Raw genomic sequence first — 16,545 nt, 5'->3', positions numbered from 1 at the left:
TGGTGCGTCAGCATAGGGAGGAGATCCGGGAACTGCAGTGTGCAGTGAAGAATGTTGAGGAGGACAACCAGACTCTCAGGATGGAAGTGGGCAGACTAAGAGAGGAACTGTCCGGTACAGTCAACAACAGCTACATGCAGGACCTGCAGGACCTGCAGAAGGAGCTACATGAGCTAAGGCAGGAATTTCCCAGCCACCACCATCCACTCTACAAAGTCCCACAAAAACCTAGAACCAAGCCAACAGCTGAATCAGAACCCACCAACCAACCCAACCAACCAATGCACCAACCCAGCTGACCCCCTCCATCCCCAACTCACGCCCTGTAATTATTCCCATCACTCCTGCCATCCTCCATAGACCTGATGAGAAATCAGACATTATATTAATGATGGACTCCAGTGGAAGGTTTTAATTAGAGAGAGAGCTTTGGAGCTCTTGACTGTGGCCCAGCTTGGCTCCCCCAGTCATATCATCATTCACACAGGGACCAATGACATGCGTGCCCAACAAGAGAGGGTGGCATCACCCAGGGGACTGGAGAGGGCCATCTTCCGCCTTGCGGAGATTGTAATATATCCCTGCTGCAGAGGAGAGATTTCCATCCTGCCATCCTCCAGAAGGTAAATGCCAGCCACTTTCGCAAGGACGTTAAAGGATTCTGCTCTGGGTGGCCAGTCCACCTCACCCCACAGGAGCCACAGACCAGCCACCAACTCCCTGAGACAAATCAGACACTCCTTTAGACCTGGATCCGGTGGTGCCATACAGACTGGCGAACAGCCAGCCACACCACCCTCCACCACTTCTCCAGGAGACGCAGTCAAAGAGGCAACACGCAGAGTTAGGAACATTGCCGGGCACACTGCCCTCCACACCACCCTCTTCAATTCCCCCTACAACCTCCCTCCCATGCTACTAGACCAGGCTTCCCTCAGCACAGCTCTACCAGACCAGGCCCGCCTCAACACAGCTCTACCAGACACGGCCCATCACAGCATGGCTCTACCAGACCCGGCCCATCACAGCAGAGCTCTACCAGACTAGGCCCGCATCATCACAGCTTTTCCACACCCGGCCCACCTCAGTACAGCTCTACCACAACAAGCCCACCTCAGCACAGCTCAACCAGACCCGGCCCGCCTCAGCACAAATATACCAAACCAGGGCCGCCTCAGCACAGCTCAACCAGACCAGGCCCGCCTCAGCACAGCTCAACCAGACCAGGCCCGCCTCAGCACAGCTCAACCAGACCAGGCCCACCTCAGCACAGCTCAACCAGACCAGGCCTGCCTCAGCACAGCACAGCTCAACCAGACCAGGCCCGCCTCAGCACAGCTCAACCAGACCAGGCCCACCTCAGCACAGCTCAACCAGACCAGGCCCGCCTCAGCACAGCTCAACCAGACCAGGCCGCCACAGCACAGCTCAACCAGACCAGGCCCGCCTCAGCACAGCTCAACCAGACCAGGCCCACCTCAGTACAGCTCAACCAGACCAGGCCCGCCTCAGCACAGCTCAACCAGACCAACCCGCCTCAGCACAGCTCAACCAGACCAGGCCCGCCTCAGCACAGCTCAACCAGACCAGGCCCGCCTCAGCACAGCTCAACCAGACCAGGCCCGCCTCAGCACAGCTCAACCAGACCAGGCCCACCTCAGTACAGCTCAACCAGACCAGGCCCGCCTCAGCACAGCTCAACCAGACCAGGCCCGCCTCAGCACAGCTCAACCAGACCAGGCCCACCTCAGTACAGCTCAACCAGACTAGGCCCGCCTCAGTACAGCTCAACCAGACCAGGCTCGCCTCAGCACAGCTCAACCAGACCAGGCCCATGTATCATTCACATCGTCACCCTACATATGCTGAGAGTTTGGCGCTTCGCCAGCCACACTGCGTTCCACCCTCTTCAATTCACCCCACAACCTCCCTCCCAGGCTAGTTTTGGTTACTCTCCCTACTCCCATACTCAGGACACGCCTGGAACACTCCTATCCCCAATGGCAGCCCCAACCCTGCAACAGGAGCCACACCAAGGTTTCCTGTCTACACCCAGAACAGGGTTTTGGCAGCCCCACCGGTCCCCTGCAGCAGTTCCACTCCTTTGGAGGGAGCTTCATCCGGGTGGACTGCTCTGCTCTCCCAGTTCCCGCCCCAGCTCCTGCATCCAGTGACTTGAGGGATGTCTGTCAAATGCTCAGTCTGCTCTGCTGTCACGTGGTTGGCCAGCGACCATGGCAAAGTCTCAGCTCACTGAACTAGTAGCTGCAGATGACCCTATGCCTGTTAGCTCTTATGGGAATGAGCTAAATACCCCCTCTGACTTGAAATATTGTAGGAGGCTTGGCCTAATACACCTAAATGTGCGAAGTATGATAAAAAAGAATGGACACAATTGACATTTGGGTACAGGACTTGTATCCTGACATCATGGCTCTCTCAGAAACCTGGTTAAATGGTTATATCTCTGATAAAGACATTGAAGTACGTTATTATAATGTATTTAGATGTGACAGGTTACAAAAAGAGGGAGGTACCATATACAGTACCAGTCATAGGTTAGGACATACCTACTCATTCAAGGGTTTTTCTTTATTTTTACTATTTTATACATTGTAGAATAATAGTGAAGACATCAACACTATGAAATAACACATATGGAATCATGTAGTAACCAAAAAAGTGTGAAACAAATCAAAATATATTTTCTATTCTTCAAAGTAGACACTTTTTTGCCTTGATGACAGCTTTGCATATGCTTGGCATTCTCTCAATCAGCTTCACCTGGAATTATTTTCCAACAGTCTTGAAGGAGTTCCCACATATACTGAGCACTTGTTGGCTGCTTTTCCTTCACTCTGTGGTCCAACTCATCCCAAATCATCTCATTTGGGTTGAGGTCTGGTGATTGTGGAGGCCAGGTCATCTGTACATACAAAATATTGACTTGTCTGTAAAAAATTGTAACATGCACTTGTATGCCGATGATGCTGTTGTATATGTTATTGCCCCCACGGTTGACAAGGCTCTATCTGAACTATAGTCTGCCTTCATTGTTTTACAGAAAAACTTAATTCGCCTGAAATGAGTATTGAACGCAGGTAAAACTCTGCATATGTTGTTCTCTAGAGCACATAAAAATAATTCTGATGATTTAAGCTTATGTACTTTGGATGGTGTCCATATTGATCGTGTCCCTGCTTACAAGTATCAGGGCATCTGGATAGATGAAAACTGTCTTTTAAAAAGTATATTGATGAGTTAGTTGAAAAGCTGAGAATAAAAATGGGCTTCTTCTGCAGAAGTAGATCCTGCCTCTCTCTAAATAGTAGAAAGCAGATTATTCAGTCGACGTTCCTATTAGTCCTACACTATGGCGACATCATCTATATGAATGTAGCTCCCGCTTCATTAAAGCCGTTAAATGCAGTTTATCATAGTGCACCCCGCTTTGTTACGGGCGACAATTTTAGCACTCATCACTGCATTCTCTATCAGAAAGTTGGTTGGCCCTCTTTGATGTCACATAGGTTGATACATTGTTATTTTTTCATTTATAAAGAAAGCTCTTTTTAAAAAAGTCAGACTGTACCTAACATCATTACTAAACTTTAGACATTTGAGTTACCACACCCGGTCTCAGGAATGGCTAACTCTGGAAATTCCTTTGTTCTCTAGTTCTCTAACTTTTAGTTTTTTTGCACCTTATTTGTGGAACAATCTTCAAAATGTTCTTAAATGTAATGTTTTGGTGCCTCTATGCTAATTTACAAAGATGATTGAAGATCTTTTTACCGAAGAATGTGTTTATTTATTTTTTTATGACCGTGACTTTCTGCTTGCGTTTTGTATTCTGCTTGCATTTTGTATTTTCTGTCACTTATGTAATTCAGGGCTCATCTGTAAAAGAGTCCTTGGTCTCAGTATGACTCCCTGATAAAATAAAGGTAAAATAAATAAATAAATAAAAGACTAAGAGCACCACCACACAGCTGTAGACCTTTGGCAATAATGGCTCAATTAGCATATGTTTTGAATTATTGATGGTGGAAATATAGTCTAGTTAAAATGCCTGTTCCATCTGTCTCATCAGCCCAGCCAGGCACTTTATAAACTTGATCTCCACTATAAAAAGCATCTAGACATTATCTACCATTTCTTTTAGACTAACATTTAGTTTTCAACAGCGGAGATAAAATAGTTATGTAATTCAGATAGTTCTAGCCTCTATCAATTTAGACTTATTATGGTCAACAAGTTGAATATAAAGAAAATTAAGACGTGATATCCCTTCTCAACTTGTCCCTTTGCTGACTATTGGGAAAATGTTAAATTATAAGACTGTCAAATCTTTCAGTTACGACATTATTTTCCTCAACCGCAAATATCTATACATCTTCTAAATTACACAATTGCTTTGCCCGCGGACCTTACGCATTCATAGTCAGCTTGATAAAAGCTTTAACCATGATGGATGCATTATCCTGAAAGGCCACAGCATCACTAAGATCTGCATTCCTCTGTGGCCTGGTATCTGACATTCAATAGGACCAAGGTAAAGAGCTGGAAATCTCAATTTGACCATCTGTGAGTGTGGGGTCTGAAGACGGGGATCATGCTGGGGTGCTGAGAGAGCACCTTAGGCGGTGTGGGCGACGCTAGATCCCATAGAGTGACACTTGAAGGGAAACTTGAACCCACCGACTGGAATTGATAATGATAGGCATCCAATCACTGGTAGAGACACTAATGTACACTATCAGCACTTTGTATTCTCCAGGACCTGCCAGTTTCAATGACCCAACCTACCTGTGAATGATCTACAACTCAGAGAGTGGAGGTGGTAACTCGGTCATATTCAGTAGTGCACACAATAGCAAAACGTTTCGCAATGGAAATGAAAACCACTGTTTCTTATTAGACAAGTTAGTCCCTCCTTGTTTTTTAAATTTCAAATTGTATTTCACTTTTATTGTAATTCTTTCGTTAGGAGAAGTATCGGAGTCAGGCGCAGGACACAGGGATGAGTGCAAACAAAACCTGTTTACTCAAAACCACAATAAAACTTCTTCCACAGCAATAATACATGGTCGGGAGAAACACCTCCAACAACCACAAAACATGAAACAATCACGGACAAGACAAACAGGAAAGCCAGAGGGTTAAATAATGAACATAGTCAGGGAATCATAAACAGGTGTGTATAATTAAGACAAAAGCAAACGAACAGGGAAACATAGATCGGTGGTGACTAGTAAGCCGGTGACGTCGACCGCCGAACGCCGCCCGAACTAGGAGAGGGGCCGACTTCGGCGGAAGTCGTGACATTTATTTAACCAGGTAGGCCAGTTGAGAACAAGTTCTCATTTACAACTGCGACCTGGCCAAGATAAAGCAAAGCAGTGCGATACAAACAACACAGAGTTACACATGGGATAAACAAACATAAGGTCAATAACACAATAGAAAAGTCTATATACAGTGTGTGCACATGTAGTAAGATTAGGGAGGTAAGGCAATAAATAGTTCATACTGGCGAAATAATTACAATTTAGCAATTAAACACTGGAGGGATAGATGTGCAGAAGATGAATGTACAACTAGAGATACTGGGGTGCAAAGGAGAAAAAATAATAATAACAACATGGGGATGAGGTAGTTGGATGGGCTATTTACAGATGGGCTATGTACAGGTGCAATGATCGGTAAGCTGCTCTGACAGCTGATGCTTAAAGTTAGTGAGGGAGATATAAGTCTCCAGCTTAAGTGATTTTTGCAATTCGTTCCAGTCATCGTTCCAGTCATTGGCAGCAGAGAACTGGAAGGAAAGGCGGCCAAAGGGGGAGTTGGCTTTGGGGGTGACCAGTGAAATATACCTGTTGGAGCACGTGCTACAGGTGGGTGCTGCTATGGTGACCAGTGAGCTGAGATAAGGCAGGGCTTTACCTAGCAAAGACTTATAGATGACCTGGAGCCAGTGGGTTTGGCGACAAATATGAAGCGAGGGCCAGCCAACAAGAGCATACAGGTCGCAGTGGTGGGTAGTATATGGGGCTTTGGTGACAAAATGGATGGCACTATGATAGACTACATCCAATTTGCTGAGTAGAATGTTGGAGGCTATTTTGCAAATGACATCGCCGAAGTCAAGGATCGGTAGATTAGTCAGTTTTACGAGGGTATGTTTGGCAACATGAGTGAAGGAGGCTTTGTTGCGAAATAGGAAGCTGATTCTAGATTTCGTTTTGGATTTGGGATGCTTAACGTGAGTCTGGAAGGAGAGTTTACAGTCTAACCAGACACCTAGGTATTTGTAGTTGTCCACATATTCTAAGTCAGAACCGTCCAGAGTAGTGACGCTAGACAGGCGGGTGGATGTGGGCAGCGATCGGTTGAAGAGCATGCGTTTAGTTTTGCTTGCATTTAAGCGCAGTTGGAGGCCACAGAAGGAGTGTTGTATGGCATTGAAGCTCGTCTGGAGGTTTGTTGACACAGTGTCCAAAGATGGGCCAGAAGTATACAGAATGGTGTCGTCTGCGTAGAGGTGGATCAGAATCACCAGCAGCAAGAGCGACATCATTGATGTATACAGAGAAAAGAGTCGGCCTGAGAATTGAACCCTGTGGCACCCCCATAGAGACTGCCAGAGGTCCGGACAACAGGCCCTCCGATTTGACACACTGAACTCTATCAGAGAAGTAGTTGGTGAACCAGGCGAGGCAGTCATTTGAGAAACAAATGGTTTTGAGTCTGCCGATAAGAATGCGGTGATTGACAGAGTCGAAAGCCTTGGCCAGGTCAATAAATACGGCTGCACAGTATTGTCTTTTATTGATGGCAGTTATGATATCATTTAGGACTTTAAGCGTGGCTGAGGTGCACCCATGACCAGCTCGGAAACGAGATTGCATAGCGGAGCAGGTACGGTGGGATTCGAAATGGTCGGTGATCTGTTTGTTAACTTGGCTTTCAAAGACTTTAGAAAGGCAGGGTAGGATAGATATAGGTCTCTAACAGTTTGGGTCTAGAGTGTCACCCCCTATGAAGAGGGGGATGACCACGGCAGCTTTCCAATCTTTAGGGATCTCAAACGATACAAAAGTGAGGTTGAACAGGCTAGTAATAGGAGTTGCAACAATTGCGGCGGATAATTTTAGAAAGAGAGGGTCCAGATTGTTTAGCCCAGCTGATTTGTAGGGGTCCAGATTTGGCAGATCTTTCAGAACATCAGCTATCTGGATTTGGGGGAAGGAGAAATGGTGGAGGCTTGGGGAAGTTGCTGTGGGGGGTGCAGAGCTGTTGACCGGGGTAGGGGTAGCCAGGTGGAAAGCATGGCCAACCGTAGAAAAATTCTTATTGAAATTCTCGATTATCGTAGATTTATTGGTGGTGACAGTGTTTCCTAGCCTCAGTGCAGTGGGCAGCTGGGAGGAGGTGCTCTTATTCTCCATGGACTTTACAGTGTCCATGAACTTTTTGGAGTTTGCGCTACAGGATGCAAATTTCTGTTTGAAAAAGCTAGCCTTAGCTTTCCTAACTGACTGTGTATATTGGTTCCTAACTTCCCTGAAAAGTTGCATATCGTGGGGGCTATTCGATGCTAATACAGTACGCCACATGATGTTTTTGTGCTGGTCAAGGGCAGTCAGGTCTGGGGTGAACCAATGGCTATGGAGCATGCTTATTTAAGATGGTGAGGAAAGCATTTTTAAAGAATAACCAGGCCTCATCTATGAGGTCAATATCCTTCCAGGATACCCGGGCCAGGTCGATTAGAAAGGCCTGCTCGCTGAGGTGTTTTAGGGAGCGTTTGACAGTGATGAGTGGTGGTCGTTTGACCGCGGACCCATTAAGAATGCAGGCAACGAGGCAGTGATCGCTGAGATCCTGGTTGAAGACAGCGGAGGTGTATTTAGAGGGCAGGTTGGTCAGGATGATGTCTATGAGGGTGCCCGTGTTTACTGATTGAGGGTTGTACCTGTTGGGTTCCATGATAATTTGTGTGAGATTGAGGGCATCTATCTTAGATTGTAGGACGGCCACAGTGTTAAGCATATCCCAGTTTAGGTCACCTAACAGTACAAACTCTGAAGATAAATGGGGGGCAATTCATTCACATATGGTGTCCATGGCACAGCTGGGGGCTGAGGGGGGTCTTTAACAAGCGGCAACAATGAGAGACTTATTTCTAGAAAGGTGGATTTTTAAAAGTAGAAGCTCGAACTGTTTGGGCACAGACCTGGATAGCATGACAGAACTCTGCAGGCTATCTCTGCAGTAGATTGCAACTCAAGCCCTTTGGCAGTTCTATCTTGGCGGAAAATGTTGTAGTTGGGGATGAACATTTCAGAATGTTTGGTGGCCTTCCTAAGCGAGGATTCAGACACGGCTAGGACACCAGGGTTGGCAGAGTGTGCTAAAGCAGTGAATAAAACAAACATAGGGAGGAGGCTTCTGATGTCAACATGCATGAAACCAAGGCTTTTGTGGTTACAGAAGTCAACAAATGATAGTGTCTGGGGAATAGGAGTGGAACTAGGAGCTACAGGGCCTGGGTTAACCTCTACATCACCAGAGGAGCAGAGGAGGAGTAGGATAAGGGTACGGCTAAAGGCTATAATAAGAACTAGTCGTCTAGTGCGTTGGGGACAGAGAATAAAAGGAGCGGATTTCTGGGCGTGGTAGAATAGATTCAAGGCATAATGTACAGACAAGGGTATGTTAGGATGTGAGTGCAGTGGAGGTAAACCTAGGCGTTGAGTGACAATGAGAGAGGTTTCGTCTCCGGAGGGACAAGTTAAGCCAGGTGAGGTCTCCGCATGTGTGTGGGGTGGGACAAAAGAGCTATCTAAGGCATGTTGAGCGGGACTGAAGGCTCTACAGTGAAGTAAAACAGTAAAAACTAGCCAAGACAGCAGTAGACAAGGCATATTGACATTAGAGAGAGGCCTAAAGCAATCACAGGTGTTGATCAGGAGTGCTAAGACAGCAACAGGAAAATGGTGATGAATGGGCAGAGCGGGTCAGTTGCAGGACCTGAGGACCACATGCAGGACCTGAGTTCGAGGCTGGGGCCGACAAGTAAACAAAATGAGGTACCGTGTTATTGAAACAGTTCAGGGGGCATCAGCTGTGTAGCCGAGTGATCATAGGGTCAGAAGAGCAGCAATAGGTGAGTCAAGGTGCTGTTCGGTAGTCACTCCTATGCTAGGCAAGCAGGGGACACAGCGTTCTGAAAAGCTAGCGGGCCGGGGATAGTAGCTGGTTCTTCGATATCGTAACAGAATAGCCTGTTGAGACCACATCGTGCGATCACGTTGGCAGTCCAGTCGTGATGGATCGGCGGGGCTCCGTGTCGACAATAAAGGGTCCAGGCCAATTGGCAAAGGAGGTGTTGTAGCCCTAGAAGTAGCTGGTATATGGGCCTAGCTCGAGGCTAGCTCAAGGCTAGCTGGTGCTTGCTTCGGGAGAGTCGTTAGCTATAACAGTAGCCACTCGTTTGCAGCTAGCTAGCTGCGATGATCCAGAGTAATGATCTGGTGTAAAGATCCGGAGCGGCAGGAATCCGGTGATATGGTAGAGAGAAGCAGTCCGATATGCTCTGGGTTTCAGTCCATTCTCTTCCATTTGGTGCCTAGTGAATAAAACCGTGTACACACCTAATGACACATTTGTTTAGGAATATGAATAGCACTGAATAACACCTCTCAAACCATAAGCCAAATGAGATTTACCACCAACCAGAGAGGCACAATTGCATACTACTCTACATCCTGGCCACTTTCCACAATCATGCATGTAGTCTGATTTGATCTGTGTACTGGCAGAGGGAATTAACTGGAGAATTCTCTATTCAATCAACACACCAGAGTCTGTCTGCCTTTCTAATGGCTATGAAAAGGTGTGAATAGTTTCCTGACCAAAGTAGGAAATGATTGGCCTTATTAACTTTATTTCCCCCAGTGGAATTAATTATTATTCAGCTGACTTTCAGCGGGTGACAGGATGAGGAGGGACCCCCATAGCTCACCCTTTTAGAAGGGTGTTGTTTTCCCATCTAGTAAATCAATTCCAAAACATATTTCTGCTGAATTTGCCGTTCTGGCCCCCTCTTGGGTCCACATGGGTCTCCTCTTTCCTGCAGCATATTCTGTACTCACACACAGTAGCGAGTTTCTTTGCACAGATTTAAAATGTGACACAATGTGCAACATTAATGTATACCAACTAACAGATACAAGATCCGTGCATACACTGAATAATTTATTGCTGAGAAAGATGAAGATGAATAGGTGTTATTTTCATCATGTAATTGCGGGTTATCCTAAATGCTGTTAACTAAAAGCAATGAATGTTTAATACCTGCGAATCTTCCTTTGGCATCTTCCTTTATAAGGAGAATCTTAAAGCGCTGACAATGAACAGTATCGATATCAGAGGAGGTGAGTGAGGCGATTTATACACCGGATTTTGTTATAACCAATAGCAGATTAAATATCTGAAGGCTTTACTTATTACCAATTCACCACAATTACAATGATTGTGATATGTGGTTGTCTTACCTACAGTAGCTACCTTAAGCTGAATGCTCTGACCGTAAGATGCTTTGGATAAGTGTCAGCTAAATGTCTTCTCTTTTTTTCTTCATCCAATAAAAACATTGTAATTCACAGTTTAGGAAATACAATGTTGTTTAAGAAGGGTTGTTCCGTGGGGGCTGCTGATGCACGGAAGCATCCTATTAAAGCCTGACATGTAAAGGCAGTCCAACAAAAGATTGATATATTTAGTCAGACAGACAGCTACTGCTAATGAATGCGACTGGCAGCGTGGTGTGAGATCCAGCTCTGAGACGATTCCTGTGAACGCGTAATGTGTGTTCTTTGTGAGCCTGGCTGGTAGACAAAGGGAGACAGAGACATTTGCATAGGGAAGGATGGGCATTTTTTATTGCTTATTATTGCACATCAGGTGTTCTTCCTAGAAGAGCAGTGGATATGTGGCTTGTTTTATGAGGGCAGCGAGACTTCGGGAGAAACGGAGTCCCACTGAGGAAAGGATTTATTTCTGTCTACTCTGAATAACATTGAATGAATCTGAACCTGCTTTTTACACTTCAATGGTAATGCCGATAGCATTATATTGCAGTGGAGGATATAGGGTTATGGTCCTAGGAGATTAGGGAGAGTAAATTATGAGTTGAACATAATCTAATGAGTGGATAGATTTAGCAGCCAGATAACTCTGCATCATCAGTGGCAGTGCATATCTACCTCTACCACTCCAGTATCCCTGCACATTGTAAACATGGTATTGGATCTGACCCTGTATATTGCTCACTTATTTTTTATTTATTTAAATGTATTGTTTGTTTTTTGTTCTACCTTATGTTATTTTTAGTCCTGCATTGATATTGATTCCTGTATTGTTGGGTTTAGAGCTTGCAAGAAAGGAATTTCAGTGTACTTGTGCATGTGAAATAAAAACTTGAAACAAGGCTGGATGCAATTTTAAACCGTGCATATAGGCACCAGGAGACCACCCTCAACGTCCTGGCCTTCCATTGTCTAACAACAATGTGAACTTATGAACAAACCAAAAAATGATGATAAGGAATGCCTCCTATTCAAATTATATAGCCATACAAATGAATATAATAGTGTATACTTGTCTATATGGAAGGACCCTTAACATTTCAGTATGTATTTTTGTTTACGATGCCTTTCTGATAAGCTTGTTTGGTATCCTTTGAAGCAAGTAATAACATTTTCCTAACATTGATGCCCTACCAAGGCCCCGGGATGCTCCACCTAACATTGTACTGGCTCTAAATAGGTTGGAGGACCCTAAGGAACCAACTCAAAATGTTCCTGTATCATCATTTTTGTTGGTGGTAATTAGGTAGCAGTGCAGCTTTAGCATATGTGTTATAACTAAACACAGTTGAATTCAGTTGAGTTTTGAGGTAACTGGAAGAGCACAGTCAATCTCTCAAAAACGGCCTATGTGGCATCGATATGAGTCTGAAACATTTATTCTAGTGACATAAATTTACTATAAAGTGTGCATAGGATAATTGTTGTAAAAAAATAAGTATTGTCCAAAATGTTACGTAATGAATGGGTTGTGTACTGTTTTGGCAGAGGGAATGTACAAACGCTTGCCACGTGCGAACACACACACAAGAGACACTCACATTAAACCACCCCCCGAGACAACTCTCGTTTAGCTTCAGTCATGGCCGCTGCATTTCTTTAAGACCAAGCTGGAAAACGAGGCCAAATCAGGGAGTTCAGCGCCCCTTTAAAAGGTCTTGATGGTGTTGTCAACCTTTTCTTCCTCTATTATTACAGCATGGCTCAGCTATAGCATGCATGTGAAACATTCAGACTTGCAGATTATTGTTGTTTTGTTGTAGTGTCTCCAGCAGCGCTGAAATAATTTGCAATCTGTTAACACTCTCTTGACTGATAAATTCTGGTAAGGATATTCTGAGCGTTGTTAGCGGTTTGCGTGACATTTCAAAGATTCAAACAATTACTGTCATGGACAAAATATTTGTAATTATCACCTAATTTAATACTGATTTGGTGCTGAGACTATTAAACTTGGATTAAATGTTGCATTCAATGTTTTGCATATACTACATTGTATTGTAGCCTAACTGATTCAGTTTCCGTAAAACACACATTTACTGGCTTGTGGTCAGTTGTTATTCTTCTCCATTCTGCCTGGAGAAATTCAACCCCTGTGTCTGAAATAGCATCACAGGAGGTTGGTGGCACCTTAATTGGGGATGATGGGCACATGGTAATGGCTGGAGCAGAACAGGTGGAACTCTATCAACAACATCAAACATACAGTATGGTTTCCATGTGTTTGATGCCATTCTATTCGCTGCATTCTAGCCATTATTACGAGCTGTCCTCCCCTCAGCAGCCTCCACTGAATTACACCCTATTCCCCTGGATTGAACACCTCCCTCTGCAACTGTCTCCTGAACTTCCTGACGGGCCGACCACAGGTGGTGAGGGTAGGCAACATCACCTCCATCATGCTGACCCTCAACACGGGGGTCCCACAGGACTGTGTGCTTAGTCCCTTCTGTACTCCCTGTCCTTAGTCCACATCACTAAGGACTTAAAATGGTCCACATGCGCACAGTCGTGAAGAAGGCGCGACAGCTCCTCTTCCCCCTCAGGAAGTTGAAAAGGTTTGGCATGGGCCCTCAAATCCTCAAAAGGTTCAACAGCTGCACGATTAAGAACATTTTGGCTGCATCACTGCTTGGTACGGGAACAGTACCACCCTCAATCGCATGGTGCTACGGAGGGAGGTGCTTGCTTCTTCTTTCTTATTTTTATGTTTTTGTTCTACCCTACATTATTTTTAGTGCTACATTGATATTGCTTACTGCGTTGTTGGGTTTGGAGCTTGCAAGAAAGGTATCTCACTGTACTTGTGCACGTGACATTAAATCTTTAAACTATTCCCTATATAGTGCAATGCTTTGACCAGGGCCCTGACTCTTGTGAATGAGGGATTATTATAGGGCTCTGGTCAAAAGTAGCACACTATTTAGGGAATTAGGTGCAATTCAGTACCCAGATGAGGTCTCGATAATGGATTCTTCCTTCACTTAAGGAGGCAGCTCAGCAGCACTAGGTCTGGTATGACTCTGTCCTAAGCGTAGTCCTTGCAGTCTTATGTTTGCTTCCCAAATTACACCCTATTCCCTAGTGCACTGCTTTTTATCAGAACCCTATGAGCCCTGGCCAAAAGCAGTGCACTGTAAAGGGAATGAGGTTCCATTTGGGCACATTCTATGTGTACACTGTGAAGCCCTGGCCTGGCTTGTGTGCTGTAGCCTGCAGCTCCCACGTGCCTCAGACGTCTGCATTCTAGGCCAATGTTTTGCAAATGCAGGATAGTCTGAGGGCAACATGTTTCACCACTGGGCCTTTAATCGCATAAAGCACGCTACTTATCTAGTGCCATCTTGGCTAATCAGTGACCCTGTCGAATCAGCGAACTGCCTTACTATCATATAGCTAGGGAATTCATGATGACACTTAGCCCTAAGAGGTGATAGCAACATCTTATTACATTATCAATTGCACTAACAGCATAGTTGGAATAATATGGTTGGAATAATAATAATAATAATAATAATAATAAATTATTATTATTCCAATAATCATGGTTGGAATAATAATAATGTCGAAGTAATTGTTTCTCTCCTCGGCGGCTTTAGAAAGAATCCAACACTCAGCACTATATTATTATTAAAAAGGTGTCTGCTCAGGTTCAGTAACAGGCATATGCAAGAAAATGGATTAGAAGTTATATTGTAGTGGAGCTCAACTATGGAAGGAGAGCATAAGGTACGTCAGCTTTTAGACATGGCAGGTTTATTATTTCTCTTCCAGGGTCAGACTTCCAGTGCTACACTCACATAATCCCAGTGAAGAACGAGGAAGGCGTAGTGATGCTGTTCATCCTAAACTTTGATTACGTCCTTGAGGAAGGAAGCAGCGACTCGACAGAGAAACTGAACCACACATCCCCGGAAAGAACTGATTCCAGTGAGTATTTTACCCTATGCACTGCACTGTACTGTATACTGGTAATGTGGGTATGAAATATTACAGTTGTTTTGACTCTTCCCAATACAGAATGGATGTGCATCAAATGGCTCTCTATTCCCTACATAGGACAAAGTAGTGCACAATATAGGGAACAGGGTGCCATTTAGGACCCAGCCTGTGTAATGATGTAGGACTGCAGCTAGATCAAGGAGCCCATCGCATAGGAAGCCCGAATTGACTTTGTGGTGCCTTCCTTCCAGTTCCCAAAGACTCACTCCTCTTCAATAGAAGAGCAATTATACAAGTGGATTCCACTAATTGCGATTATTCATGCTCGTCCTCATCTACATCTGCAAGAGGCTAATTAAGCAAGTTGGAACAAAGTTAAAGTGGAACAAAGCTTAAAGTAACTGTCCAGTGTTTCATTAATTATATTACCAATAATTAATAATAATATGAGTGAAACAGTTTTCCTTCCAGAATAAAAGTATTTAAATATGTTAAAAAGCAGCTTTTCTGTTTTGGAATGGTGTGGGCTTACCCCAACAACAAAACAGTGTGGGCCATGTAAGTCTATGCCCGTCATAAAGATATTAATGTGAGTAGACCGCTGATTGGCCAGCTCAGCCAATGAGCTAACATGACATCATGTTCTATGAGGAAATAGCAAGCATTTTTTAAACTAAAGCAAGTAAATGCTTTGGCCACAAATACCAAGCAATCCCAGTTGAATGAAACAAAGGGTTTAGAGCTTGGTGTCATTTTCAAACAGATTAAAGAGATGTTTTGGAACTTTGGCGAATTTGTCAGTATTTTTAAACCTCCCACTTTGGCCTGGATGTGTCCATGTGTAGTTCATACATGCATAATCTATTAGCAGAATTACTGTTTTTCCTCAATTAACCATGACATCCCTAGTTTGATAGTGACTATTTTCTGCAAGCTGTAAAGTGCCATTTCCCCTATTTAGGGAATATACAACATCATTTGGGTATGAGTTAATTAACAGAATATGAACTTTTAAAAGTGATATTTTCACTGGACAGTTATTTTATCATCTGAAAGACAGATCACTAGATTATGTTTCTTTTCACAAGGAAACTGAGTAGAAAGCAAAAAATAATAGATAATGGGCTTTATCTATCGACTAGCTGTTTCCATAGGATAAATGAGCACAGATGCCTTTTTAGTGGCAGGAGAGCTTTTGCATGGCCATTTTATTTCACAATTTATTTGGCCTCCACGATTGTGGAATATTGCCATCTCTGCTCTTGTTTTTATATAGAGATAACAGAGCAGTGGTGTTTGAACTGGGAGCTGTGTCTTTACCATCTCCTCCACTGCTGTGTGTCAGAGGGTGTAAATGTCAACAAGACATCTCTGCTTGCTCCTGATTGAAGGTGCCGAGCATGTCCTCTCACTGAGCAAGGCAGAGCCCTCCCCTTGGTTCAGCATGAATCCTGAACACTGCACCCAAGGCGGTGGGGGTTATGTTTCCTCGTGTGTCATGCTGCACAATTCTGGGAACTTTCAATAAATACCCTGGTTTTCTGGGGGGAAAAAAAGGGGAATTTATTGAAAGTTCCTGGAATTTTGCAACGCTAGTTGTGTGTGTGTGTTTGTGTGTGTGTGTGTGTGTGTGTGTGCGTGTGTGTGTGTGTGTTTTTAACATGACTAATCAGAGCTGATCGCTTCTTCCGTACTAGAGGTCTTCACTGAGGGGAAAAAGCGCCACAGAAGGAAGGGACAGATACGCAGGTGGTGTGACAGATCAGCAGACAGACACCACAGGCACACTTATGCTTTATCCATTTTATGGACATAAATGCATAGTCCCGCTGTTATTGGCCTCATACAAATATGCTTTCCTTGCAAATTGATTTTAGGGACCATGAGGAGCTAATTATGATCCCATACATACTGTACGGGCTCCAGGTATCATAGCAACTAGCACAAT

The 16,545-nt window shown here is 44.4% G+C and overlaps 1 protein-coding gene across 1 annotated transcript in view; it reads left to right on the top strand.

Moving 5' to 3' along the window:
* Positions 1–16,545, top strand: part of LOC106586190 (potassium voltage-gated channel subfamily H member 7) — a 110,663-nt gene that overhangs the window by 12,023 nt on the left and 82,095 nt on the right. Inside the window, exon 3 of the mRNA XM_014173162.2 lies at positions 14,430–14,585. Within this exon, the coding sequence (XP_014028637.1) occupies positions 14,430–14,585 (156 nt within the window). The remainder of the gene's footprint in view (positions 1–14,429; positions 14,586–16,545) is intronic.

This window comes from Salmo salar, chromosome ssa25, assembly GCF_905237065.1.
Source record: "Salmo salar chromosome ssa25, Ssal_v3.1, whole genome shotgun sequence".
NCBI classification, from domain to species: domain Eukaryota; kingdom Metazoa; phylum Chordata; class Actinopteri; order Salmoniformes; family Salmonidae; genus Salmo; species Salmo salar.
Note: the sequence above shows the minus strand (reverse complement) of the source record. Positions and strands in the feature narration are given on the sequence as shown.